The sequence below is a fragment of the Melospiza melodia genome, chromosome 3 (assembly GCF_035770615.1).
Source record: "Melospiza melodia melodia isolate bMelMel2 chromosome 3, bMelMel2.pri, whole genome shotgun sequence".
Taxonomy (NCBI): Eukaryota; Metazoa; Chordata; class Aves; order Passeriformes; family Passerellidae; genus Melospiza; species Melospiza melodia.
In genome coordinates this window covers 112,605,502-112,632,872 of record NC_086196.1, presented here as the reverse complement: position 1 = coordinate 112,632,872, position 27,371 = coordinate 112,605,502, and the positions used below count along the sequence as shown (strand labels likewise).

At 50.6% G+C, this 27,371-nt stretch overlaps 3 protein-coding genes across 6 annotated transcripts; 2 read left to right on the top strand and 1 right to left on the bottom strand.

Annotated features, from left to right (window-relative positions):
* The first annotated feature begins 245 nt into the window (after nt 1-245).
* Nucleotides 246-4,788, top strand: FBLN7 (fibulin 7). The gene is made up of 7 exons (XM_063152700.1): nt 246-531; nt 631-801; nt 1,117-1,242; nt 1,336-1,473; nt 1,867-2,004; nt 3,015-3,153; nt 3,686-4,788. Exons 1-7 carry the CDS (start codon nt 261-263, stop codon nt 4,056-4,058), a joined length of 1,356 nt encoding a protein of 451 aa, XP_063008770.1. The 5' UTR covers nt 246-260; the 3' UTR covers nt 4,059-4,788.
* Nucleotides 4,789-7,667: 2,879 nt separating this feature from the next.
* On the top strand, nt 7,668-20,657 carry ZC3H6 (zinc finger CCCH-type containing 6). Of its 3 annotated transcripts, none has more exons than XM_063152692.1 (12): nt 7,668-7,862; nt 11,484-11,664; nt 11,945-12,070; nt 12,626-12,881; nt 13,074-13,213; nt 13,302-13,418; nt 14,345-14,458; nt 14,974-15,081; nt 15,549-15,802; nt 16,257-16,759; nt 17,141-17,380; nt 18,241-20,657. In XM_063152692.1, exons 1-12 carry the CDS (start codon nt 7,771-7,773, stop codon nt 19,740-19,742), a joined length of 3,633 nt encoding a protein of 1,210 aa, XP_063008762.1. In that variant the 5' UTR covers nt 7,668-7,770; the 3' UTR covers nt 19,743-20,657. The 3 variants fall into 3 exon arrangements, with proteins under 3 accessions (XP_063008762.1, XP_063008764.1, XP_063008765.1); XM_063152694.1 differs by having other exon boundaries at nt 7,669-7,862; nt 13,092-13,213; XM_063152695.1 differs by lacking the exon at nt 7,668-7,862 and adding an exon at nt 8,078-9,410.
* A 598-nt stretch (nt 20,658-21,255) lies between these two features.
* On the bottom strand, nt 21,256-26,427 carry LOC134416267 (uncharacterized). Of its 2 annotated transcripts, XM_063152699.1 has the most exons (4): nt 25,135-26,427; nt 23,940-24,618; nt 23,582-23,699; nt 21,256-22,642 (listed from the first exon to the last, which is right to left on the bottom strand). In XM_063152699.1, exons 1-2 carry the CDS (start codon nt 26,416-26,418, stop codon nt 24,340-24,342), a joined length of 1,563 nt encoding a protein of 520 aa, XP_063008769.1. In that variant the 5' UTR covers nt 26,419-26,427; the 3' UTR covers nt 21,256-22,642; nt 23,582-23,699; nt 23,940-24,339. The 2 variants fall into 2 exon arrangements, with proteins under 2 accessions (XP_063008769.1, XP_063008768.1); XM_063152698.1 differs by having other exon boundaries at nt 23,940-26,427.
* Nucleotides 26,428-27,371: the final 944 nt, after the last annotated feature.

The window sequence follows — 27,371 nt, the reverse complement described above, 5'->3', positions numbered from 1 at the left end:
GTCAGTCCCGTGGGAGCGATCGGTTTGCAGGCAGGAGTCCCACCAGCGTTCCTGGCCCCGGCAGAGCTCACAAGACAGCTGTTTTCCTCTTCTTTTGTCATGTGGAAGTGGGACAGGGCTGGAGCTCCTGCAGGATGAAACATGAGTTATAGCATCTCTCCCACAAAGTGATCCCAACCCTGCCTGGAGAGCAGGCCTAGGTGGAAAAAACTCCTGGATCTGGGGGAAAACACAAAGTCAGGGCGCTCAGGGAACATCGGATGCCGCGGAGCTCCCGCGCCAGCCTCCTCCCACGGGCAGCAGGTTGGCTCCTGGGAGGAGAGGCAGCACAGGGAGGTCCCCATCCCTGTCCCCATCCCTGTGTCCCGCAGAGCTGCCTCAGCAGGCAGCAGCTCCTGGCTGCCATCCGGCAGATGCAGCAGCTGCTCAAGGGGCAGGAGACGCGGTTCTCCGAGGGGCTGCGCGCTGTCAGGAGCCGCCTGAGCACCATCCACGCCTCCCTGGCCAAGGCCGCCCCCGAGCCGCCCGCCGGTGAGTCCCTGGGACAGCATTCCAGGGAAACTGCAGGTAAAGGGCGGCTTGGAATGATAGGGCCCTCTCCAAACTCATCCCTTTTCCATCACCTCGCAGCCGCCTGTCCTGCCCTCCAAGCCCCTGCGGATGGGAGGAAGTTCGGCAGCAAATATTTGGTGGATCACGAGGTTCACTTTGCCTGTGACCCAGGATTCCAGCTCCTGGGCTCCAGCACACGGATATGCCAGGCCAACGGTAGCTGGACAGGGCAGGAGGCCCGCTGTGCAGGTACTGCTCATTGCCCGCCCTCGGATGTGCCTTGGAAAAGTGGATTTGTATAAACATGGGGGGGATAACGGGGTGCTCAAAGTGGGGAGGGATCTCGGCTCCCCCATAAAGTTCCAGCGATGGTTTTGGGATTTTTCTGTTTTAAGGAAAACTGGGAATTACAGCTGGAGCAGCTCAGCAGGAGAGATGAGGGGAAATGGTATCATGGCTATGACGTGCCTGGTGTAGGGTACCAAAGCATCCTGGTGTGTGCAGCATTCCTGAGCCTTGCTTCCCAAAAGGAGATGACACAGAACATGCCTGCTTTTCCCGCAGAGATCAGAGAGTGCTCGAGCAGCCCCTGCCAGAATGGTGGGACGTGCCTGGAGGGTCTCAACCACTTCAAATGCCTCTGTCCCCCGCAGTGGACCGGAACCACCTGCCAGTACCAGGCTCAGACTGGTGGGTGACCCTTGCTGGGGCATAAATGGGAGCATTTCATCCCCCAGCTCATCCCAGCTCATCCCAGCTCCCCATCCCGCCGTTTTCCCGCAGCTCCTCCCACCTGGAGCGTGATGGACGACCCGGCCTTCAGCCGGCAGCCCCGCTGTGCCCAGGTCGCCCAGACCCAGCAGTGCAGCTGCGATCCCGGCTTCCACATGAGCGGCACGGCCTCCAACGGGATCTGCCAGGGTGAGCCGGGACACGGCAGCGCTGCGGGGCTCCAGGGTCACGGAATCACATCGGGAGGGAGCACAGTGGCTCGGCCCCACCATCCCCGAGCACACAGCACGGGATTGTGCCCAGCTGGTTCTGGAATATCCCCAGTGACCGGCCGATGCTCCAAGCTCCTTCTGGAGGCTCCAAGGCCTCCATCCCATCCATGGATGGCTGAGCTCAGACCGGGCCCAGTGTCGCCCTCTGCGGGACACCGCCGGTCACAGCCCGCGAGCCGCGCTCCCATTCCCTGGAATCTGCCATCGGCCCTTCCCAACCCGCATCATGCCCGCTCCTCCGGCCCTCGCTCGCTCCATGGGTTTTCCCAGGAGGATGGAGCGAGATCCCGGTGAATCCCTGTCCCCGCAGACCTCAACGAGTGCGAGGTGTACCGGCTGCAAGGGGGACTCCGGCTCTGTGCCCATGCCTGTGTCAACATTCCCGGCTCCTTCCGCTGCTCCTGCCCTCCTGGATACGTCCTGCTGGGCGACGGCAAGAGCTGCGAAGGTGAGGAGGCTGGAATCCACTCGGTCCCAAGTGCTCTACCATTTTCCCCCACGTTTTTCTCCATATCCAAAGGAAAGGCTGGTGTAGAGGGGAGGGGGATGATGGAGGGATGATTTGCAGGATGGCAGCGGATGGAGTGTGTTTGGATTGGCAGGAGCTCCAGCTGGATGCGGAGCTGGGTGGGGAAAAGAATCCCAGGGTTATGCTGGGGAAGGCAAAACTCCACCAGAGTGCTTCAAAAGAATCCCTAAAAATGAAAATAAAATGCTTCTCTGGAAGCATGGCTGCTCCTCTCCCTCTCCTCCTCTCCCTTTCCCTCTCCCCTCTCCTTTACCTCTCTGGATGATGGAGCAACACTTTGGGTCTGCACCTCCTTGAAGACAACCCCACTGTGGCTGTGGGGAATGTTCCTGGAGCAGGGAATTCCTGGGCAGAGCCAAAAGTAATGTTAAACTTCCAGAATTCCATGATCAGTTCAGAGAGTGGCAGCATCTCCCCCAATCCAAGGGAATTGGGGTGCAGGTGGAAGGCAGCGGGTAGGAATGGTGGGAGGCCAAAACTGCTGAAAGCCTCCTGAAAAACAGGGAATTTTTTGTGCCCTGAAGTGTTGATTGCTGCAGTTCAGGGTGAGAAAATCCCTATTTCCCCATTCCTCCCTGGCTTTCCTGTGCTGCATGGCATCTCACTAATGCTCCCAGCAAATCCTCTGCATTCCAGCTCCTGCCAGGCGTCCCACGGGTGCTCAGTAAATAAAAAGGGACCGGTGTTTCCAAACAATCAAGCAGAAAGTTTGGAAAAGCAGCTGCCTTCCTGCTGGCAGAGGGCTGCTCTTAACCCATGCTGGCCTGGGGCAGAGCCTGGGGAGAGGGGATGGAATTCTGGGATGCTCCTGTATTTTTTGGGTCACATTTAACCTGTTTCAATGTGGTTTTGCCTATCTTCTGATGGAAAGCTGAGCTCAGTTGGGGGCTGCCAGGCCCTGACGCCGCTTCCCACCCCTGTTTTTCCAGATATTGACGAGTGCTCCCTATCCCAGGATAACTGCACAAGTGGGAGCACCTGCATCAACACCGGGGGGGGATTCCAGTGCGTCACCCCCCAGTGTCCCCCGGCCGCCGGCAACGTCTCCTACGTCAAAACTTCCCCCTTGTAAGTGCGGGGCACAAAACCCAAAACCTCCCCCTTGTAAGTGTGGGGCACAAAACCCAAAACCTCCCCCTTGTAAGTGTGGGGCACAAAACCCAAAACCTCCCCCTTGTAAGTGCAGAGCACAAAATCCAAACCTCCTCCTTGTAAGTGCAGAGCACAAAATCCAAAACCTTCCACTTGTCAGTGCGGGACACAAAATCCAAAACTTCCCCTTGTAAGTGTGGGGCACTAAATCCAAAACCTCCCCCTTGTAAGTGCAGGGCACAAAATCCAAACCTCCTCCTTGTAAGTGCAGGGCACAAAATCCAAAACCTTCCCCTTGTAAGTGCAAGGTACAAAATCCAAACCTCCCCCTTGTAAGTGCGGGGCACAAAATCCAAAACCAAAACCTCCCCCTTGTAAGTGCGGGGCATAAAATCCATGCATGGCATCCTTATGGATCCACAGCATGGCATCCCTATGGATCCAACGCCGACGAGGTGGGCATGGATGCCGCATCCCCAAAAACCTCTCCTTGCTTTTCCTTCCGCAGCCAGTGCGAGCGCAACCCGTGCCCCATGGAGAGCCGCTCGTGCCACCAGGCGCCCAAAACCATCTCCTTCCACTACCTGCCCCTTCCCTCCGGGCTGCAGACGCCGGCGCCGCTGTTCCGCATGGCCACGGCGGCGGCGCCGGGCCGGCCGGGCCCCGACAGCCTGCGCTTCGGCATCGCGGGCGGCAACGAGCGCGGGCACTTCGTGGTGCAGCGCTCGGACCGGCACACCGGGGAGCTGCTGCTGCTGCAGAGCCTGCGCGGGCCCCGCACCGTCCACGTGGACGTGGACATGGCCGAGTACCTGGACAGGGCGTTCCAGGCCAAGCACCTGTCCAAAATCACCCTCTTTGTCTCGGCTTATGAGTTCTAGGGGTGGGTCCTGCTCCCTGCTCAGCATCCCGTGGATCATGGGGAATGTCCGGGTTGGAGCTGCTCTGCAGATGTCCGGCCTTCTCAGCTCTGTCCCAAAGTTCTTCTTCCCATGTGGATTTATGCCACCAAATGAGGTGGACAAGCTCATCCCAGCTCCAGAGAGATGATGTCCTGCAACAGCAGATGGAAACCGCAGCCCTGATTTTCTCTGAATTCCCGTTTTTTCCTTTAGGAAGCGGTGAAGCCAAGTGTGTGGGAAAAGGGAGGCTCATGGCCTTTCCTGCTCCCCTCCCTGTTGCGCCCGGTCCTGCTCCCTAAAAACACACTTCCACTTCCCTCTGAATGCTGAGAATCCCCCTGGCAGCCTGTAGGGATTGAGGCCTGGTGCCTCAATCCCCTGGGATTGATCAGGACTGGAACACTCCATGAACACCCACCTGGGTGCCCTCCTTGGCAAATGGGGCAAAGGAGGAATTCCAGGGCTATCCCTGCTCCTTAAACCTCTCAAATGGGGATCCCCCATGGATCCTCTTCATAGCAGAGCTTAGCTGCACGTGGAAGTGGGAATATTCCCTGCTCCATCAGTCAGAGCCTCCATCCTGGCATAGGAATGCTGGGAAGAGCTGGGATTCAGCTTTTCCCAGGAGGATTCACCCCCCTGCTTGTGCATGTTCTGCATGTTCCCTCATCCCACTGGATTTAGTACAATTAAAGGATGATGTAAAGGACGTCACCGGAGTGAAGCACCTGATGGATGTGTGGATGGGGGAATTCTCACCTGGAGCAGTCCAAGGGGAATTGGGGTGTGGGAGAGCAAGAACCCATTATCCATGGTTTTATTTTCCTGCTTTGTTTTGTTTGGGAGGGGCTGGCTGATAGCAGGGGGCTCATTCCCACTGGAGCATCCTAATCCCTGAGCATTTGCAGCCTGCAGCATCCTTCCCTCCAAGGAATCCTCACCCTGGGAATCCTCATCCCTGAGCATCCTTTCCCCTGGGAACCCTCCCTCCATTACATCCTGCTGAGAGGCACCCACTAAAACCATTCCCACTCCTTGTCCCAGGGGAAGAGACTTCCCAAGATGGATCTGTCTCTTCTGAGGGATTGAGCTCCTGGATTTTTGGGGGGTATAGGAGCCTGGGAAGGGGTTGGATCTCTCCAGCAGAACAAGAAGGGACATTCAGGGCTGCTGTCGGCGGATGGAGGATGTTTGGATTGGCAGGAGCTCTGGCGGGACGTGGAGCTGGGCAGGGAAATGCATCCCAGTGTTGTGCTGGGGGAGGGAAGGGAAAACTCCAGAGTGCTTCAAAAATATCCCCCAAAATTAGGAGAAAATGTTTTTCTAGAAAATGCTTTTCTAGAAGCATGGCTGCTGCTTTCCCTGCCTGGCTGGACACGTTCCTCCAACAGGCCATGACCCTGTTTTGGGATGATAACAAAATTTGGGAGCTGAACACCAGGAATTTGGGAGAGGACAAGCTCCTGACAGGGCAGAATAGTTTCCATCTGCTGCTTTCTCTGGATAACACAGCTGGAGACGGGCGCCTGGACCACGCTCCCGAGGCTTTTCCTTGCGGCACCATCCCAAACTGACAACATTTTCCTAATTCCCGAGGCCAGGGTGAGCTGGTTTCTCCCTTCCAGCCCTGGAAAAGTTTAAGTTCGGCTCTTTGCCTTTCTCAACCTCTGGCTGCCATTCCAGTTGACTAAAGAAAACTTTTTCCCCTACCCAGAGCAGCTGCTCCGGCATCTTTCAGACTTCCTGAGGTTGGAATTTGCAAAGAGAGGTTCTTCCGCTCTTGAAATGCAACTTTCATTTGGGATAATAATATTTGGGAGCTGAAAAAAATAGCAGGAATGCTTCTGCTTCCCTTTGGTGGGCACAGCTGGCCCCAGATGTGCTGTCCCAAAAACACCATTTCTCACCCCAGAATATTTAACCAAAAATTTAGGATTTTTCCTTCAAGTCCAGATTTTCCTGGACTATTTTTTTTCCTTGCCTATGGCCTGGGGAGATGATGCTGAGCCCTGTGGGTATCAGCTCCAGGGCTCAACCTGTGCTGATTGGGCTAATTAGTCCTAAGTAACCCTAATGATGCTCCCCAGCCACCACAACCTCATCCCCTGTAGGAATGGTGTTTTCCAGCCTTTTCTTTGGATTTGCCTGATTTCCCTGATGATCAGCGTCCTGTTTGCTTTGCTCAGGTGTGTGAGGCCCAAGGGAAATGATTCTTCCCTGAAGGATCTGAGGCTCCTCCCGCCCGGAATCCCACGAGAATCCATGCGTGTTCTGCCTTGTTTTTATAAAGTTTATTCGGTTGCTAGCACTGGAAAAAGCTGAGCCCCGTATCCTGAAAAGCCTCGAAAGGCAGGGAGGCAGCTGGACAAGATACAAATGCAACTTTTCCCGGGAAGGTTTGATTAAACGTCATTGAAGTGACTCTGACAAACACGTCTTCCCTTCGCCCACCGCATTTTTATTAAGTGACTGTCTTGGAACCGCTTTATCCCGGTTTTTGTCACGCCCTGACCCCGACAGCGACTCCAGGCACCGCTTTTGTCCCGCCCTGGGGACACACGTTCTCTGTTTAATTACGAGCGTCACTAATTAATGACGCACGGGTCGGTTCCCCTCACACGCACCGGCCGCCAGGGGGCGCTGCCCGCAGTGAGTGAGGAGGGGAGGGGGGGCGGCGGCCATGACGCAGTGGCGGGAGGGGAGGCCTATTCCCGCTGCCGGTGCCCGTCCCGGTTCTCGGCAGGCGGAAGCCGCCGCCCTTTTCCCCCTTTCCCTCCCTTTTCCCCCCTTTTTCCCCCACCATTCCCGGGGGGACGCCGCCACCACGTGACGGGCGCGGGGCACGTGACAGCACGCGCGGCGAGGCCCCGCCCCCTTCGCGCGCGCACGGCGGCGGCGGCGGCCGAGGGGAAGCGGAGGAGGGCGGGGCCCGCGCGTGACGTCGCTGCGGGGTTGACGGGCGTGGCGAGGAGCCAATGGGCGCTCGAGACGCGGCGGCCGCGGCCAATGGCGGCGCGCGGGGGGGGCGGGCCCAGGGCCGCGGCGGAGGAGGAGGAGGAGCGCGGCGGGCGGCGGCGGCGGCGTGAGGGGACGCGACGACATCGCGGCCCCGGCGGGCGCGGAAGACGCTGTGGCGGCGGCGGCGGCGGCGCGTGCGGGCCGCGGGCGCTGAGCGAGCGTGTGCGGGCAAAGCGCCGGGGGCCGCTGCCGCCGCTGCTGCTGCCGCCGTTCTCCTCCTCCTCCTTCTCTTCCCTCAGCCGCCGCCGCCATTTTGTGCGAGTGCCTCGCGCGGGCGCCATGTTTGTAAGGAAGAATTAGGGCCGCCATCTCCGGCCAGCAGCACCTCCCTCCCCCCGTGTGTGTGTCCTCCCGCTCTCCTGTGCCCCGGGGCTGCCGCTCGAGCCGCCGCCGCCGCCACCGCCTCCCCGCAGCGCCCGCGCGGGGCGGCCGGGCCCGGGCGCTGAGTGCCCGTTAGTGTCTCACTAAGTAACCGTGAGTGCAAACCTTCATCATCTCTCCTCACTGAGGGGCCCGGCCCTCCTCCTCCTCCTCACCGAGCCGCCCCCAGCGCGGCCGTGCGCGCCGCCGCCGCCGCCTCCTCCCGCCGCTCCGCACCGCGGGCAGCGGCGGGGCCCTGCCTTCCTCCACCTCCCTCCTCCTCCTCCTCCTCACCACACCACAGCCAGGCACAATGGCCTTTGAAAGCCTGTTCTCCAAACCCCCAAACCCAGTTCTTGACCCAAACATGCCCGACTCTGACAGGCAACATGCAGGGGACGAAAGGTCGAGTAACATTCTTCTCTCTCTCCGCTTCTCATAATGGTGGTACTTAGTGGGGTGATGCTGGTAATGATGATGATGATGCTGCTGCTGATGATGATGCTCTGTTAATGTGCCTGAGGGGGTTAACGATGTTTTTGGGGGGCAGGTCACCTTCAGGCTGGAGCGGGGTGGTGGTGGTGGGGAATGCAAATTGGGGAGGGGGGGTGTCACTGCATTAAAAGTGCATTTTCTTAGCAAGGTTTTAATTTTTCCTTTTGGAATGCATGCGTTTTTACATCTTCATTGATTTATTCTGGCTGGGAAGGGGGGCTGTTTGCCATTCTTTCCATAAATTGCACTTTCCAGGGGGTGTCTGTTGAATGTCACCATTGTTCTCTGTCTCAGGCAGGAAAGGGTGCTCCGAGTTGGGCGGGTTTTTTATTTTTGGCTGTTTTTGTTGATACCACAATCTCTCACTAGAGCCATATTTAACGTCATTTTCTTGCCAGATTCCACCTTACACATTTAACTGGATCTTTTTTATGCAGATTAAGGGCTGACTGACGTTATCTTTGCCACCTCTCAATCCCCATGCGCAGAAACGCAGAGTCCTGTTCCTGGTGAAAGGACCTCTGTTGCTCCCTCCCTCCTTCCCTCCCTCCTTTTCTCTCCTGCAGCTGCTGGAAATTCAAATCCTTTCTCCAGGCAGCTCTGGCCTTCCTAACTAGTTCCAAAAATACTGTGCCAGGGTGGCAGTTACCAGAGCCTGAGCCTACACCTACCCTGAGCGTTCCTGACAAAGCTGCAGGAGTTAAAAACGCCGAGGTTTTGGCATTGCCAGAGCTTGGCCTCCCCCCACACAGCTCCACAACCGTTTGTGGTACTTCAGAGGACCAGGAAACACTGGGGAAAAAACAAGTAGACAAAAAAACAAACAAAAAAAAAGGCTTGTGGGTAAATACAAAACTGTTTCCTTGTTGGAGAAAAGAGTCCCGAGTTCTGTGTTATAAATTGGGAAGTGGTCCCAAAATGCTGCTCGGGTTTAGTGCAGGGGTCAGGGCAGAGCCCAGAGCTGCTGGTTCTTGTTTTCCCCTTTCTGCTTGTCCTTGGGAAATGCTCCTGGGATTGAGTGCAAGGGTCAGGGCAGAGCCCAGAGCTGCTGGTGCTTGTGTTTGTGTTCCACTTCCTGCTTGTCCTCGGGAAGTGATCCCTGAAATGGGCCTGGGCTTCAGTGGAGTCCAAGGCAGAGCCCAGAGCTCCCAGTTCTTGTTTTCCCCTCCCTGCTTGTCCTTGGCCAAGGGTGGAAGTTGTGTCGTGCTCTGTTTGCAGAGCTGAGCGCACACCAGGAATCCACTGGGATCTCTGGAGCTGGGGCAGAGCTGTGCTGTGGAGTTCCTGCAATCAGGCTGTGACTTTTCACTGTTTCAGGGATTGAAAATATCTGGAGTTCTCAAATCCTTGAGGACAAGCCCGAGTGACTCCGGGTAGTGCTGGGAGCAGAGTTTTTCCAGCTTGGAGTTCTCATCCTCTCACCAGCTGTTCCCACCAGTACAACCAGTTGTGACACTGGTAATTGTGAAATAGAGCCAATAAGTGCCACCTAACAACCTAATTAATTGTAATTTACAAGCGTTGCTTTATAATGTTTTAATTAATGAGGTGAAGAGCAACAATACACACGACCTGGGAGATCATAACTTATACTTTTTCTAAAACTTTAGCTCTGTAAAATGAGTTCATTCACTTCAAAAAGGCCCAGCTCCAAAGTTTTTGTGTAACCTCAGGTGTGCAAATGTAGGACCAGTAAAACCAGTTCACTGCAGGGAACACCCATACTGGCAACCTCATGATTCCCAATCAATTTGTGCAGCAGGAATTCTGTTAATAATTTGATTTGAGCTGCTCTGTTGAATGATAAAGAAATTACTTAGTAAAAAATAATTTTATAACCCCTGTCTGTCCACACTTTGAATATTCCAGTTTGGAAGGTTTTAATGCAGTTTTCTCAAGACAGGAATGTGTTCTCAAGACAGGAATTAGTTTTAGTTAATTCCTGTTGTTGATAATATTTTGGTGATGAAGGGCCTGAGCCTTCCAGCACAGGGGTCCTGGACAGATTTTTCCTGCAAGGATTTTGTGAGGATTTCCTGGTTCTGTGTGGGTAAATCCATGGCAGGGTAAGGAATAAGTTGGAGGCAAGTTCATTTACACACAAATCAGTGCCAGATTTCCCAGAAAATAGCTTAAAATTAATTTACTTTCACTTTTTACTGCTCCCAGCCACCCTCTGCTTTTGTTTGATTTTCCCATTGAAAATTCCCTGTTATTTGGAGTTACTTTTCTTATTAATTGCTAATTTCTTAAGCAGCACCTTAGTATCAAAATTTGGGGAATTTTAGCCGTCAGGGAATTTTAACCTAAAGTAAAAATTTTAAATGAAATTATGGGGAATGAAATCCTCAATAATGATTGAAAGTAAAGATTCCCAGAATATTTCAGAAAATGCATCCTGGGTTTGGATCTTGGACTTAAGGAGCTTCTGGAGTAAATCTTCTTTGGGCATAAGGAATTCTATTTTTAAGGGTGACCTGAAATAAGGTCTAAGAAGGGGAGCTAAAATCCAGGTTTAAAGGTTAGAAATTAAATTAAAATACCAGAATTGGGTTTTTTTTGATTCTCCCTTCCCAAACATTTGTGGAACTGCCTAGGGATTTCATCAAGTTGGTTTTCCCTGGAAGATCATTTGGCTTCTGTGCCTTTCTGATCCATTTGAGAGCTGCTCTAGGAATGCCCTCAGACACTGGGAATGTTTTCTGGGATTGTTTTCATATCCAGCTCCAAGTATCTGGAGGTTGTGGGAGGGGGGGGAACTCCTGAAAAGGAGGTTCTGCTCTCCCTTCCTGCTGCACAGCTCCAGTTTGGGATTTAAATGGGAATAAAAGCAGCTAAACCAGAAGATAATTCCTCCCTTGGCACTTACTTGAAAAATAACTTACTTTCCAAGAAATGGTGTATTTGACCATTATCTTTTCAATCCATATTTATCCAGTTGTTAGATTTTTCCTTCTTTTTCCTTTCCTCACCTCCTTTTTTACATTCTTGAAGCTCAGTCCTTGGAAAATGCTTGGATGTTGTGGAAAGAATTTAGAGATTAGAGGGCTTCTGTAATCTTCCCTCTGCCATGCAATCCAAGGGATTGTATTACTGAGGCTGGTTTACCTGGAAAGTTATTCCAGTCCTGGATGCATCCCAAAAGTGGAAATCCATGAGTGTAATTCCCAGAGGAACTGGGACATGGGAACAACTTTGTCCCCAAGGAGCATTTTCTGTAGGTATTTTATGGAAGAGGATATTTTAATTGATCCTTGAGGGAATGAGTTTAACTGGTATCATCAAAACTTAATTGGATTTTTGGGATAGCTGCAGGTGTTTCAGGGATAATAATGTTCCAGTGTTATTTCATTAATGTAATTCCAAGAAATTTCAGGTCATACAGCAGTTATGTCTTTTCCCTGGCATATCCATTTATCCCAAAAATCACAGCTTGGGGTTGCTTCAGACTTTTTAACTGTTTTTTTCCAGTGACAGGTGAGCTGGATGATAACATGGAATTTTATTGTCTTCCTGGTATCCCTCTTTCAGGGAAGATGGAGAGCTGGAAGATGGCGAAATAGATGATGCAGCCTATGAGGATGTAAAGGAACATGGCTCAAAAGGGGACGATAAACAGAAAAATGAGAAAGGCCACAGGAAATCCCGGAAAAAACGCAAAAAAGAGAAGGAAAAGAAAAAATCCAAAAGGAGAAGACGGGACAAGCATAAGGTTAGGAAAAAAACCAACATTTTGGAAGTTGTGATAGTTCTGATTTGATTCATGGGTGTCCAGGACAAGGATCCAAGAAATTGGCAAAGGAATTAAAATGTAAGACTTAAACTGGTCTGAAATGTTCAAAGTTAGGCACAGGGCTTGGAAGCTGATCCAGAGGGATTTGAGAGTTTTTAGGATAAGATACACAATGTAAATTTATCACTTTTGTGCTCATATATTTATGGAAAGAAGATGATTTCCTCAAAATTCACAAATTTTTTGTTGTGTTTTCTAGCATAACTCCCCTTCCAGCGATGACAGCTCCGACTACAGCCACGACTCTGACATGGAGCGCACGGAAAGGCCCCACAAAAAAAGCAGCAGCTCTTCCTACAGGGATTATGATTCCTCCTTCAGTCAGGTAGGAAGTTTCAAACTCATTCCTCTTGTCCTTATTGAGGTGACATTCCAAAAATACAAATATAAACAGTGTGGGTTTGGAAGTTTGGCTCCATCCCTGTGCCTCTTCTCCTGGATTTCTGGAAGCACATCCAGTTCTCATCTCCCTGAGGAGATTCCCAGATGTAAAGCAGGATCTGTGGTAGAAAATAAGCCTGATACTAATTTTTCTTCCATCAGGCATCAGGAATTAAGGAATCTTTTATTATTAAGGAGTCTTTTTATTGCCTGCACTGGATTTAGGCTGGACTCAGAAAAAAACTCTTGAAAAGCCACTTCTCAGTATCTAAAGTTAATTCTGCTTTTTAGGAGCTCCGTTTTCTTGGCTTTTCTCAGCTGGTGAATTAAAATTATTAATTTTTCCTGAATAACTGATATTCCCTGTATTATTGATGCTTTTTTTTGGGGCAAATCTGGTGATAATAAAACAGCCCCATAAATAGATTTTTAGAGCAGTTTGGAGGGCTGGGGTTTGGAAATACGGAATTGCTTCCTAATGCAATCCCTTTCCTTACAGCATGGACACGTGTCAGGGAATTACATGAGTTCCCAGAAAATGCAGCATAAAAAAAATGTCAAAAGTAAGGAATATGACAACTACAGTCATTACAGTGATGAAAACTTTGGCAATTACAACGAGGAGGAAAAGGATGAGGATTTTGCTGACCAGCTCAAACAGTACAGACAAGCTAAGGAGACTTCCAGTGGGGATTTGGGACCTCCATTCCCAAAGGAACCAGTGAAGAAACAGGGCATGAAAGGGATCCAGAAAGGTAAGGGGAGTTTTGGTGGCATTTTTGGGGTGGAGACCTGGATGAGGGAAGCTGCCAGGAATGGTTTTCCTGGGATATTCTGGCTGGTCAGAAATAACATTTCCAGCAGTATAAATGTAATTCATTCCATTTGTCTCTCTTTGATGCCATGAAAGAACCATTTTCCCTTAATTTCTGTGATCCTTTTAAGAGGTTATTCCTGTTTTCCAGGCATTTCCCAACGAGGGAACAACTACAACGTTGGAAGGGGGCGTGGAATGCAAAAGAAACTGAAGCGCAAAGATCGCGGCAGGGGCAGAGGCGGCAATAAAGGATCCGATGGCTTCCATGAGGTACCTGCAATTCCAGGCCTTATTCCCAACCTCTGCATCACCACTGCTCCAAAAAGGAGCTGATAAAATGTGGATTTATTTTTTCCAGGATGGCAAACCAGTGAAGAAATGGGTTAATATGAGCCAGGAGTTCATCAACCAGCACACAGTGGAGCACAAGGGCAAACAGATCTGTAAATACTTCCTTGAAGGGAGGTGCATTAAGGTAAATGTAATTGTTTTTTTAAATAAATTTTTAGCAAACTTGGGTGTTGAAACTCAATATTTTGATTTCTGATGTGCTGAGGATTTCTAGATGGAATTATTTGTGGAAAAGCATCCCCTTCCGTTGCACTTTGATTTAAATTCTAATAAAAAATTACATTTTTATTAATAAAAACATCCTAAACTTACTCTGAGAATGATAATGTATTAATGACATAATTTCTCACAAGTCTGGAATCTAAATAGGCAACAATTCCTGAATATATTAAATTATTTCCTGCTGATTTGGGAACTTTGAAGGAATTGCTTTGTGGTGCTAAACTTTAAAAAGTGGGATTGGTAGAAAACACAACCACTGAATGCTTCTCACTCTTATTTGGTTCCTTGGGATTTAGCAGTGGAATTTTCTGTTTCTAACCCAAATGGTAGAAATAAAAGTGAAATGTTGTGTTCCTTGCTGCCTTTCAATACCTTTGGCTCAGATGACTATTTGCTGCCACCTTCAGTTTTAGAAGGGACTGAAAGAGCACTCGGTGTCTTTTTCAGGAAAATCAATCCTAAAAAAAATACTCAAACCCCCATCCAGCAAAATAATCCTAAAGAATAATAGAATGTATTAAAGCAATTCAGGAAAATATAATTTCAGTGCCTTTTTAATGCAAATTCCTAGGTGAAGGCAGAGAACAGGAATTGTTTTCTGTCACCATTCCATCTATTCCTTTGAATTCCAATCCAGGAATTTTTTTCTATGTCCAGATCCCCTCTATTTACAGCTTTTACTGCTTATAATGGAATTTAATGTTGGTAAAGATGAAAAATCTAAATTCAACTGAGGAGGATGTTCTTATTACTATGGGATTAAATTACTCAGCGTTTCAGATGGATAATGGTTTTTCCTTGTTTTGTTTTTTTCCAATTTATTTATAGGGCGAACAGTGTAAATTTGATCATGATGCAGAGATTGAAAAGAAAAAGGAAATCTGTAAGTTTTACATCCAGGGTTACTGCACCAAAGGAGAGAACTGCATTTATTTGCACAATATCCTTTAAAAGTACTTCTAAATTCACCTGAAATTTATATTATTTTATTTCTATTTATTTTGATAAAAGGATTTGTAACGGTGAATGTTTTTTAAGAGACTCTACCATCTACTGTATAGATTAATTACAAGATTCTTTTTCTCAAATACTTCAGAGGAAAAAATAAATATAAAATTACTGATTTGTAACATTTTCAAAAATAAAATCCCAGGAATTTTAGATACATTTATCCACACTTTTAAGACCCTGATCTCTTCCTATTTGTCATTATTTTGGTGTTTTCCTCTGGAATTGAGACCTTTCCCTTTTTAATCACAGTTGCAAAATTACATCTGAAGGCCACAGAAATGTCATTTTTAGGAGAATTTTAAATGGAAGTTAAGAGGTAAGTTGGTTGTTAGCTTCCAAAATTCCTATCATAAAGATAAATTCCTGCTGAAGAATTGAGGGATAGCTGCCAGCTGGATTTTACAACCTTCCCAAACTGTTAAAAATCCTTAATTCCTTCCTCACATGAATTCCCCTGCAAGTTCTACCACACAGGAGCAAAGTGTTATCAAGGAGATAAATGCAAATTCTCTCACGCGCCCCTGACTGCAGAAACCAAGGAGCTGTTGGATAAGGTGAGCGATCCAGATACTGGGAATATTGGGATTGCTGCACTCAGAGTGGGGAAGGGATGGAGGAGCCTTTTCCATGTGCTCTGGGAAACCCTGAGCTCTGCTTTATTGGGATAATCCCTCTCCAGTCACTGCCCACCAGGCCTTTAAAGAAAAGGGGTGTGAATCCAACACTTGAGGAATCTTGGAATAACTCCTTCCACACCTCTTTGAACTAAGTGGACGTGTGGGAAATTGTTCCTTCCTGAAATAGAGAAGTATTTTCTTGGCTGGGATTTGGTGTCCTGAAAAACAACTCCCAAAAATGGGTTTAGAATTCCTTTGAGTTGGATGTCACTATCCAGCAGTATTGTAGCAAATAACAGAAAAGTTGTTTATCTAAATATGGAAATCATATTTCAATAAAAGGCACAAGACTAAATTGAATACTGGAAAACTCATTGACTGTTTGCCACATGGCTTTGTTGCAGGTTTTGAATAATGAGGAGGAACCCCAGAATGAAGATGAGAAGGAGCTGGAGGAACTCCGGAAGCGGGGCATCGTTCCCCTTCCCAAACCCCCGCCGGGGGTCGGACTCCTGCCAACCCCCCCGGAGCAATATCCCTTCTCCGAGTCCGACATGGAGAATTACCAAGATCCTTCAGGAGATTATAAGAAAATCCCATCTCTTTTTGAAATCGTCGTGAAGCCCACTGTGGATTTGGCACACAAAATTGGGAAAAAGTAGGTGTTGGAATTCTGAGGAGAACTCTTCTAGATATTTATCATTGAATCTTTAATCATTGTTCCTATCAGGATTCTGGGCTAAGTTGAGCATCTGCCAGATACTTGATACCAGGATTATTTCATAGTTTCCATAGAAAGGAACTTAGGCCTGACCTTTCAGAAGTTGACTCTTGGTTTGCATCTCCATCTGCCGGTGGAGCTGTTTGTTCCCTGCTCCAGTCTTTTTGTAGTTGGCTTTTTCTTGGGCAAAACTGATGGAGATGAGCAAATATTGGAAAAAATGTGGTTTTGGCCAAGTTAAAGAATGTGGAATGGGTGTAGTTGGAAATTAATGCTCCTTTGGGAATTTTATCCAATGTCAGATCAAAGAAGAGTGGGAGGGGGTGAAGACAGCCAACTGTTGGTGTTTGTAGGTCCAAAATTTGATTCCTTGTTTTTCTTCTGCTTCCAGGCCACCAACCTTCTACAACAGCGGGTCACCCCCGCGGCCGCCGTTCCAGGGCAACGACCCCCATTCCCAGCACATGTACAATCCAGGCTCGAGTCCAGGGCCAGGTCCTGGCATGTCCCAAGGACACAACGGGCCCCCGATGCACCCCGGCTCTCCTGGGCACCATCCCTGCGGAGGCCCCCAGGGGCCGGGAATGCCGCAGAGCCCCCCCATGCAGGGCGTTCCCCCGGGGTACATGGGCCCGCAGAACCAGACTGGAATGCCCATGCAGGGCCAGCAGGGCGGGCCACCCCTCACCCCGCCGGGGATGGGAGGATCCTACAATTCCCCTGGAGTGCAGGGACACATGGTGAACATGCCAAGGGACAATCACTGCCCCCCGGGGCCACAGTACCAGCAGATGCCCGGCGAGTACGAGCCCATGCAGAACCCGGCTGACTTCTATGACAACTATTATTCCCACCAAGCTGTACACAACTTCCAGCCAGCCAATAACTCTGGAGGTAAGGACATCTGCTGGATGAATTTTGGATAGGAGCTTCCTGGAATGTCTTCAGTGTTCTGGCTTTCTCAGTTGTGTTGTTAAGTCATGTTATGCTTTAGGGTGAAATGGGATGTTGGGAAGAAATCCTTCCCTGTGAGGGTGGGGAGGCCCTGGCAGAGTTTTCCCAGAGAAGCTGTGGGAAACTGCCCCATCCCTTGAAGTGTTCCAGGCCAGGTTGGATGTGGCTTGGAACAGCCTGGGATAGGGGCAGGTGTCCCTGCCATGGCATGGAACTAGATGTCCTTTAAGCTCCTTTCCAACTCAGTCCATTCCATGATTCCATGTTTATAGCTATCAACATTTCTCTAGGATAACTGCTAACTGAAGTTTTGTCCTGCAGATGGAGCATGGCACGGAGAATTTACGGATCACCAGGCTCACCTCATGGCTCCGGAGTCGCATCCGGGCGGGAGCGAGTCGGACTGCATGGGCGGCCACATGGGCCACAACCAGGGCATCAACGTGCCCGACTTCCTGCCCGCCATGCAGAAGGCCCTGTATGCCAGGCTCAGCCAGAAGCACCAGCGGGATGGAGACTCCGCCAGCAGCCAGGGCCAGAGGGCCATGAGCAAAGATGAAGGTGGGCAGGCTTTGGTTGGAATTCTCATCATTCTTGAAGGCCATGGTCAGCAAATCGGTTGACATTGACTCGTGTCATGTTACTGTTATTGTCACTGTCCCCAGTTACTGGGAATAGTTACTGGAAGCAGCAGCAGCTCAGTATTTTCAGCTCTTCTTCCCAGCTTGTTCTAGGATCTCAGTGTAGGTTCAGTCCATCCTGGCTCCAATGAATAATCTTTGGATCTATAGTTGCACTTTTAAAAGGTCCTTTGGTTGATAATTACTTTGGAAAATCCTGTGTTGGACCAGAGGGGTTGTTTCTCACTGCCAGGACTGGAAGTGCATCCTCTATCCTATTTATTCAGTTGCACCTCTTGATCTGTTTCCTGTAGGGCAGCATTTTTCTTTCTCTGATATCCTTTAAAATAAAATACTGTAATTTCTTCTCTTCCTGAATCTCTACCTCTCCTACAAACTTTGGGAGTTGGATTAAGTAAGGCAGCAAATTCATAATTTACCTGGATTAAAGACCACTGCAAGGGGCCATTTTACTTTTCCTTCTCCTGTCAAGACTCAGATTTTAGATTGGTTTTTGTACTAGCACCGATAGGGATTGCTTGAAAGCAGGTTACTTTCCCAGGTTAATATTGATGGATATGGAGACACTTCCAGGCTGTGTTGCATTCTATCTCCACTCCCTCCAGGTTTTTGGGTTATGGCATTTCTTTAATTACATGGATTTTGGTCATTTGAGGTTGTGGGAGTGATTTTATATCAGATCTTTTCAGTTTGATTTTACTCCCATTAGAGAGTGTTGGATTCTCTTAAGAATTATTTGCTGGAATAATCTAAATTTTGTGGCATTTCTTTGATTTTTAGATGACAATGTCAACTGGTATTCCAGCAGTGAGGAGGAAGAGGGGAGCAGTGTTAAATCAATCCTCAAAACCTTAAAGAAACAAAGCGAAAACTTTAGGAATCGGCAACAACATTCCACGGAGCAGCACATGCTTGGGATGCCTACGGATCCCAGGCTGGCAAAAGACAAAGGTGTGGGGCCTCAGGCTGCTGACCCACGACTCCGGGCGTCTCCAAGGCCCAATCCCAGGAAACCTTCGGAGTCGGCGTCCCTGGATCCCCGGCTGGCCCGCGATCCGCGGATGCACAAGGTCAGCGAGGGCGCGCATCCCGGCCCCTCCCTGGCCGGGGCCAAGCTGGATTTGCACCACGCCCACGCCGGAGTGAAGGTCAAGCAGAAAGGGATGGATGATGATGAGGAGGACTCGGAGAGGGAGCTGAGGGAACGAGCTTTCCTCATTCCCTTGGAGCCTCTGCCGGGCGTCACGTTACGGGATCCCCGCTCCCAGCTGCGGCAGTTCAGCCACATTAAGATGGATGTGACCCTGATGAAACCCAACTTTGCCAAGCACATTGTGTGGGCCCCCGAGGACTTGCTCCCAATCCCTCTGCCTAAACCCGACCCCGTCTCTTCCATCAATTTACCTCTCCCTCCACTCATTGCTGACCAGAGACTGAATAAACTGCGGAATCTGAAGAACGATCCACACCCCAACGCGATGCCAGCTGATCCCCGGCTCGCTGCCAAGGCCAAAAACAGCCTCGTGGGCCGGGGTGGCTACTTGGATCCATCCACAGATTCCCATGCCAGTAGCTCCAGCAAACTGGGGGATCCTCGCTTGCAAAAGAACGTTGATCCCAGACTCCACAGACTGTCGAGTGCAGACACTCACCATGGAGCTGGGAAGGATTCCCACCCTCCCAAGTTTGACCCCCGGCTCGCCAGAGCTGCTGCCAGCTCATCCCAGCCCTCAGAAGCCACGACTCCGAAATCCGACCCCGATGCTCTGCCTCCCTATGCGCCCAAATTATCATCCAGTGGTGTTAGGCTGGGAACTCCCGGCTCCATCCTGAGCGGGATCAGTTTGTACGATCCCAGGGATCACAGCTCATCCTCGGACACGGCTCCAGCCAGTTCGGGAGAGAATGGAGAGAACCAGAAAAAAAGCATTTTGAAAAATTCCAGTAAAAGTGAGCCGAGTCTCGCGGAAGATGCGTCCCAGCAGAAGGCTGCCTCCAACACGGAAAAACCCACGGAAGGATCAGCGGAAGCTGCTTCAGACAAGGCCAACAGCACCAGTAAATCTCAGGCTAAACACTCCAGCGCTGCCCCTGCCGTCCATAATCTCCCAATCCAGGCTCTGTCGGGGTTAATCCGGCCACAGTACAGCGACCCCAGGCAGGTGAGGCAGCCCGGACAGGTAACGCAGGCCCCGGAGAGCGATCCCAACGGGGAGTCGGATGATAAATCCTTGAAAGATGTTTTCAAGACTTTCGATCCAACTGCTTCCCCGTTTTGTTAGCAGACGGCTTTGGAGTCTTTTTACCGTTGTGGGTATTGCAGTTCTCTGCTGTTTTGTACCTGGGTTACCTCTTTTGGCTTTATTTATTTTTAAATTATAATTCCCACCACTTTTCAGCTGCTAATCTCCGAACCACACGCAGTTCTCCAGTACGCTCGAGTGTTTGCAAAGCTGTGGTATTTTCTAGAGAATCCTTTTTCTTTCCAATTTCAGGGAGACTAATAATTGACCTGTAGAAAGGAAACCAATCCCCCCGGATCGTGTTAGAGCTGAGAAAAGCACTTTCATTGTAAATAAGTCATGGAAAATTCCCAGAGCTGTATATGTGTGAGCTGCCTCTTTCCCAACCACCACTTAGATCCGATTGCCACATTTGTATAGATCCAAGCAATATTATGTACATGAATTCCCAGGAGAGATGCCGTTCCAGGACTGCCAAACCCCTGAACTGATGGAAAACCTCACGGAAATGATTTCAAAGGAAAGCGTCGCTCCTCCTTTTCCAATGAGTTGATGTAAGACACGGACAGTTTTTATTCCTGCAGTCAATATTAGTGTAAAAGAGACTATATCACATATTGAGGATGAAAAATGTCATATCTTTTAAAAGTATTTTATTCTATGCTGTACATAGAAGAAATTGTGAAGTACATAACTAGCAAAAGTAACTGTTCGAAGTGGAGAAAACTACATTGTCTAATACGAGAAAAAAGGTTTTTATTTAATTTTTTTCCACGCCTACACGATTGGGATTTAGTGCTCCGAGTTCCATTGTGGTGTTCATGTATTTCAACGTATTTTTGTATTCAGCTGCTTAATTTGTATTGCTTTTTTTGTATGGCTGTAACTGCAGTACTTGTATTCATGGTGTCTCGACGACATTTTTAACAAAACAATTAAAAAGGGTACAGTTAATTCCTGGTGACGACTCCGTGTGCATACGGTGGCAGCTGGGAGGAGGGGACTAAAGCTGGGCTTTTTGGGATGGTTTGTGGGGTTTTAACATAACCTTGTACCTGATCCCCAGGTCTCATGGAGAGAATTGCCATTTTCCATCATGGAACATCCTGCATGTCATGAATTCCCCAGGTTTTGCATGGGAGAGCACAACTGTCCTCCAGACCTCCTGTCCTGCCTTTAGGGTTTCTTTTTCTCCAGAGGAAGTGCAGCCATTCCTAGGCAGCTGCTTTTCCAATAAAAATGTGCCAGCCTCTCAATCAATCATCTGCTTCCCACCCCCTTGGAAGCTTTCTCTGCTTTAAGTCTCTTCCTTGGTGGACCTTTTCCTCGTGTTTCTCTCTTAGCCAAGTGATGGTCATGGATCTTTTCCTCTTGTTTGTTGGCCAAGTGGTGTTTCCACTGGGACAGCAGAGTGTTTATCCCAAATTCTGAGGTTTTGCCTTGCATGGATGAGCCAAGGGAAGCCTGTGATTCCTGCACAGCAGAGGAAGCATCTCCGAAGGCATTCCTGGTTTCACTTTGCCTTCCTGATTTGCCAGAGCATGGATTCCATTAATTTTTTTTTTTTTTTTTTTTTTTTTTTTGTGTAGCAAACGTAGAGAATAGACATGGAACTGGGTTGTTATTTTGGAGTAACCCATTAGTCCTTTATTAGTAGTCTGTTATTTCTTCTACTCACTGGTGTGGCTGGTCAAGATTTTCCTCAAAAACCAAACCAGCAGGGAAAAATAGTGTGGGAATAGGACATGGATAAAAAAGGCCTGTAAGTCCTCAGAGCCTGTTGTCTCCAAGTGTGTTTCCTTCCTGCCTCCCTCCCTCCTTCCCTCCTCTGCTTTATCCATTGCAGATTGCTTCCCAGAGTCTCCAGTGTGCCTGCTGCTGCTTTTTCTTGGAATATGGAGGAGATTCCTTGCTGCCATGCACGTAATGGAATTCCTGGGCTGGGGAAGGTGGTTGGGATGCAGGTGGGACACCAAGGTGGGCTGGAATGGGCTGCAGCCACCATGGAGCCAGCTGTGAACTGCTGTGGTGTTGGATTGTGTATTCCACAGGGGAGGCTCCCTTCCACCTCTCCAGGATTCCAGCATGGAGCAGAGTTTCCATCAGACAACTCATGATCCTGAGGCTGGAAGGATGGATGTGGAGAGCCAGGATAGAGGAGCAGCAGTGTCACCAGTCTGGGATACTCTGGAAGCTGTGAGGTGGGTGATCTTGGGAAGTGAATATTTACTCTGGATAGGAGAGAATCCTGGGGCTGAGTGGGATTTTGGGAAGAAATCTGCAGTCTCAGGGGCAGCAGGTGAGACAAAACACTCCCCACTGCTGTATCCCTGGATATGTGAAGGAGGAAAGGCTGAAGGATGTCACAAAGCCTGAGCACCTCTGGATCTCAAAATCCTGGAATAGTTTGGGTGGGAAGGGACCTTAACTCATGCCATTCCACCCCCTGCCATGGGCAGGGATACCTCTGACACCTCCCACTGCATCAGGATTCTCCAGAGCCCCGTCCATCCCATCTCACCACCTGGGGGTAAAACACTCACCAGAAGATTCCTGGCCTCCCCATGGAGCCTGTTCCAAGATTTTCCTGCCACAATGAAAAACTCCAACATGAATCCTTCACACTGCAAAGTATTCCTCTGCTTCCAACAGCACTGGGACAAGCAGCCCCTGTGGATTTACAGATGTCTGTCCATAACTGTGTGTCCTTTCCTAGGACTGGGATGCTTTGGGATATTCCTGCTCTGAGGGGGTTGCTCTTGCACCAGAGACATCAGGGTGGGTTCAGCCTTTGCCCCTCGAGTTTTCCGGAGCCCTAATTCATCCCGGTCGGAATTCAAAGCCTCCTTGGCTCTGTGCTGTGTCAGATTTTTCCTCCATTGCTGGCAGAAAGCAGCAACTTCTTCTTCTTCAGGGTCTGCTGTGGGTTGTCCCAAACCCTGTTGGATGAAGGAATTGGTTTAATATATCCCTGTGCATCCTAAATTATGGAAAAGTCTGGCTGTGCCAATGTGTGCATGATCCACACAGCGTCACTACCTCTTAATGCTTCAAAATGCTTCAGAATGCATCAAAAGCTTCTTGGAGGGAGAGGAAAGGAGGGCAGTTTGTTGATAAGCAGGGAATTTTCCAAAGGGAAATTTCCAGGTCATAAAGGACTTTGGGATCTAGATAGTCAAATTTAATGAATTAATTAATTTAGCATCAGCAAAGTGGAAAATGGGCAAATAGAAGAAGTGCTAAGTTTAATTAAGCACAGCAGGAGCTTTGTCACCCTTGGGGCTGATTGTTCAGCAAATGGAATTCTAAAAAAATACGTGTTTCCTTCAAAAAGAGATGCTGATCCCAGGAAAAGCAGTAGGATTATAGAGGAGGATGGGATTCAGATGGAAATGCTGCCTCAGGCAGAGGCTGGTGCTGTTTGCACTTGTTTTCCAGTTGTTTTCAGGAAAAATCTGCTCCCATGGACTTTACAGTCAGATCAGGTGGCTGTAGATGGCAGCTGCATGGGAAACTCTTGGGAATTTGGCTTTTGGGAATAAAGAGGATAGCATGGACTAATTCCAAATAAAGGTGCTCTACAATCCAAAAATTAAGTGGGGAATGGACCAGGTAAAGGTGACTTCAAGGACAGTCAGTGCCTGGGATGAATGAAAGTATTCCATGAGAAATATCTGCTCCAGCTGGAGTCCCACAGCAGCCAGATCCCAGCTCCCATATAAAGACCTGGATGAGAAACTCCCAGAGCATGGAATTGCCCTGGCACAGAGGAGCTATGGCTGCCCCATCCCTGGAACTGCTCAAAGCCAGGTTGGATGGGACTTGGAGCAACCCTTCCCACCCAAATAATTCCAGGACAGGTTCCATGATGGACTCACTTTGACACACGCCGCCTCGGCCGCCCTCAGGACGTGCTGCACTGCTTGAATGAGGTTCTGCACGTTGCTGAGCAGCAGCTCAGAGGAGGCCCTGCTCTCGCCAGTCACTGCTTTCACCCTTCAAAAGCATTCCAAAGGATTTTATTGGAAGGACATTGGACATCCTGACAGTGTTATTCCAAACCCAGCTTGTCCCCAGGGAAACCCATGGAGAGAAGGGAGGCCTCCAAATTGTTCCTCAACTCTTGGACAGTACCCACCGCCCCTAGGACCTCTGGAGACCACCACCCACATTCCTTGGAGAAGGGATCCCTCTTGGATCACCTTGGAGAGGTGATCCCAGCTGCTGGCAGCTCACCTGGCCACGATGCCGAGCTGGCTGCTGATGGATTGGGTGTGCTCAGTGGCACGGAGCAGCTCCATGGAGCATCTCTGGTCCAGGCAGTGCTTGGCAAGGATGTTCCCAAACTTAACAACCACCTGCCCATCAGAAACTATTTGCCTGGCACATGCAACATACTGCTCCTTGCTCTGGAACGGGATAAAAATCAATGGGATTGGGGATAGAAGGAAAAAAAGCTTTTCCTGCAGAACAGGGAAGGTCCAGGAGGCTCAGATAGATCCTGAGGAAAGGACAGGGTGCCAAGCTCACATCCAACCAGGAGGAAGGAATTTGGAGTATTTTGCATAAATAGAGCTGGTGCCACTGTCCCAAGAGCTGGGTTGACACAGGGATTTGGGATGGAGTTGCCATGATCCTAAGGGAAAACTAGAGGGGTGAAACGCTGCCTTACCGCAATGGGGCCCTTCCTGCGCAGGAACTGAGCCATGTGGAGCTGCCTCGTGGCCATGTCCTGGGTCACCTGGGACACCCTGCTGGGGCCACCCTGCCACTTGTCACAGTTTGCTCTCTCCTGCTTTGCAGGGGAGGTGCTGGAAGGGCCATCCTGGTGCTGCTGGGGCAGTAATGGAGCAGATTCCAGACCTGGAATGTGTGGACACAGCGATGCCGAGTGCTCTCCTCCACCTGGATGTTTCTGAAGGAGATTTTGGTGAGTAAAGTTGGTGGGAGAGTTGCCCACCCCCTTCTGGGTCCACTCCACCTTCCACCAGCTCTTCTCCCTAAATCCAAAGCCCTTGGAGCCATCTCAAAATGGGAGTGGGGTGTCCTGCAAGCTGACAGTTTGCAATTCATTCCCAGCACAATGAGAATTCTAAAGCACTTTGCTGAGGGACCTGGGTCTGTGCCAAAGCCTTTCCCAGCTCCTGAAACCCATGGGAATGGAGTTGCTGGTATTCCCAGAGAGAATGTGTGGAGGTGAGGGAGAGCTACAGCCTCTCTGCCTCTGAAATGGATTGGGATGGATGTAGGAGAGCCTGGCTGATCGGATATCCAGGAATCCAGGGCTGCCAGCAACCTGAGCTGCCTGAGTGGCCCAGGGTCGGCCTGCTGACCTCCAGAGGCCCTGCCAGCATTCCTGCTCCGTGCTGGGAGCACCAGGAATGACGGACAGCCCTGACCAACACCCTGCCAGGGAAAAGAGCTCCCATACCAGTTCACGCACATCCTGCACGGCTCCACTCACTCCTCTGCTCCTGCATGGATGAATTCCTGCTGCCTCAGGGGGCTCTGGAGCTGGGGACAGTCCAGCTGTGCTGCTGGGTGATCCTGGGGAGCGTTCCCGCTGCAGGCATTCTGTGAGGCACCGCAGGGTGTCCCTGTCAATTCCATGGATACCCCAGAGCTGTGTGACAAGGTAGTGAGCCTTGGCCGACCAGTACCACACCATGCCTTCCAGGTGGGGATCTCCAGGGTCCTGGTGGCTCTGGAAGTGCCGCCAGGCGCTTCCCACCACGTCAGCTGTGAGGAGCAGGAGGTGGTCAGCCATGGATAGGAGGTCAGGCTGGGATGTAAGTTGAGCACCGGCCCCCAGAGCACCCTGGAGGGTGTTTCTGACCCTCTGGACATCAGCCAGGAGCTGATTTGCCTTCTCCTCAAAGCCTTCTTTGCTCCTCTGCCTCTCTTCTTGGGGGAGGTCGGACAGAGCTGCTCCAACCACATCTTGGATCAGCTGCAGCTGTTTCTTGTTGACCCTTTCCAAGTGGAGCAGCAATGCCTTGGCCCTGAGGGCCACATCCCTCTGCAGGAGCTCGAAGCGGGTGGCCAGGCTGGCAGTAGGCAGTGGGGAGTGCAGGAGGGTGTTGGACACATCCAGCAGCGCTTCCATGAGCACCTGGATCTCCTCCCGGAGTGCCAGGATTTCTCTGGCACCGTGGTCTCCAGGGCAGGATAGGAAGGAGAGCCGGGCAGCTTCCTGCAACCTGAGGGAATTCTCAGCCACAGCAGCCAGGAGGCTCCGTGGGCCAACCTTGTTCCTCACGGCTCTGCTCAGCTCCCTCAGGAACAGGACATCCCTGCCCACGAACTGATCCATGGCATCCAGCAGGACACGCATGCCAATGGCCCACCGGACACCGTGCAGCTCCAGCATGGCCTTTTCCATCCCACAGGATTCCCTGAAGGACACTGCCTTCTCCAGGAACCCTTTGGTGTTCAGCTCAGCATGGGAAAACTTGGCTTGGAGCTGCAGAAAGCTCTCCTGGACATGAGAGGGATTTGGATTTTCCCTACTGCAGGCTGTGCTTGCAATGCCTCCTGCCACCTGCACTGCTCCTGCTAAACCCAGCAGGGTCTCATCCAAAGCCTGCTTCCCTCTTGGAAAGTCACCTGACAGGATAAATCCAAGCACTTGCTGGGCCAGACTATTCCAAGAGCCTGCCACAGCTGCCAGGCACTCCCGAGTCTCCTGGATCCTTCCCGAGAGCCTGAGTGCCATTTGGAGAAGCCTGCCTGGAGCAGGGAGCTGCCCAGGGGCCGTTTCCGTGGCCAGGCTGATGATCCTTGGGGTAAGGGCTTTGATATCCCAGTGCTGCTCCAGCACCTGCAGCTGGGGGGGTTCAGCCACAGGTAGTGCTTCCCGTGCTGCTTCCACATATCCATCAGAGAGCTCCAGCAGGATGGAGCGGGCAGCATGGACAGTGTCCATGTCACCAGCCTGGGATGCTCCCAGGAGAGCTGTGATGACAGGGTGTGTATCCCCTTTCCATGGATCCAGGTGGGGGTTAGCTGGTGGTGAAGATGGATGACTTTGGATATTTTCTTGGAATGCTGCCTCATCCGTACTGGTTCGTGTCCCAGCATGGGATGGGCTGAGCTCCAGCCCCTCTTCCACCCTGGTGCTCCGCACTTGCTCCCGGAGCGGGCTGAGGATCTCTGGGTGGTTGGAGCCGTCCAGACCGGCTTGGACACGGAGAGCAGAGTCCAGCAGGGAGCTGGCTGCCTGGGAAAAAGCACTCCGGCTTTGGAGGCAGGAAAACCTTCCTGGAATGAGGGCCGTGACTGCTTCCAGCTCCAGGATAGATTTGGCCAATTGTTCCACCCACACCAGCAAACCATTCCTGAAGATGGGATCTGTGGTCCTGTCCACGTGCCGGGTGGAGGCTCCCACCACCCAGCGTGCCCAGCCCATGAGGCGAGCGCTGTGCCAGGGGAATCCCTCGGGGTCCCAGCGTTCTAGTGCTGCTTCACACCCTTCCTGTTGCTTGGCCAGCTCCAGGATGGATAACTCAAGGAATTCCCTCATGCCAATGGTCTCCTCAAAGCAGTGCAGGAGGCTGTTGGTGGCTCTGGCCCAGGCACAGCTCAGGGCCTGGAGCTGCTCCATGGTGTTCCCACTTGTTTCCATGAGCAGGGAAGGGAGGCTGGCCAGGAGGCTCCGCAGGTGCTCCA

Excerpts from the sequence above, each read along its gene's own strand:
- LOC134416267 (XM_063152698.1), bottom strand. The coding sequence starts at position 26,418 with ATGGCACTCAGGCTCTCGGGAAGGATCCAGGAGACTCGGGAGTGCCTG.
- FBLN7 (XM_063152700.1), top strand. The coding sequence starts at position 261 with ATGCCGCGGAGCTCCCGCGCCAGCCTCCTCCCACGGGCAGCAGGTTGG. Across the intron at positions 532-630 it reads CGCCCCCGAGCCGCCCGCCG|CCGCCTGTCCTGCCCTCCAA; the intron begins GTGAGTCCCTGG and ends ATCACCTCGCAG. Across the intron at positions 1,474-1,866 it reads CTCCAACGGGATCTGCCAGG|ACCTCAACGAGTGCGAGGTG; the intron begins GTGAGCCGGGAC and ends CTGTCCCCGCAG.
- ZC3H6 (XM_063152692.1), top strand. The coding sequence starts at position 7,771 with ATGGCCTTTGAAAGCCTGTTCTCCAAACCCCCAAACCCAGTTCTTGAC. Across the intron at positions 13,419-14,344 it reads TTGAAGGGAGGTGCATTAAG|GGCGAACAGTGTAAATTTGA; the intron begins GTAAATGTAATT and ends ATTTATTTATAG. Across the intron at positions 16,760-17,140 it reads GCCAGCCAATAACTCTGGAG|ATGGAGCATGGCACGGAGAA; the intron begins GTAAGGACATCT and ends TTTGTCCTGCAG.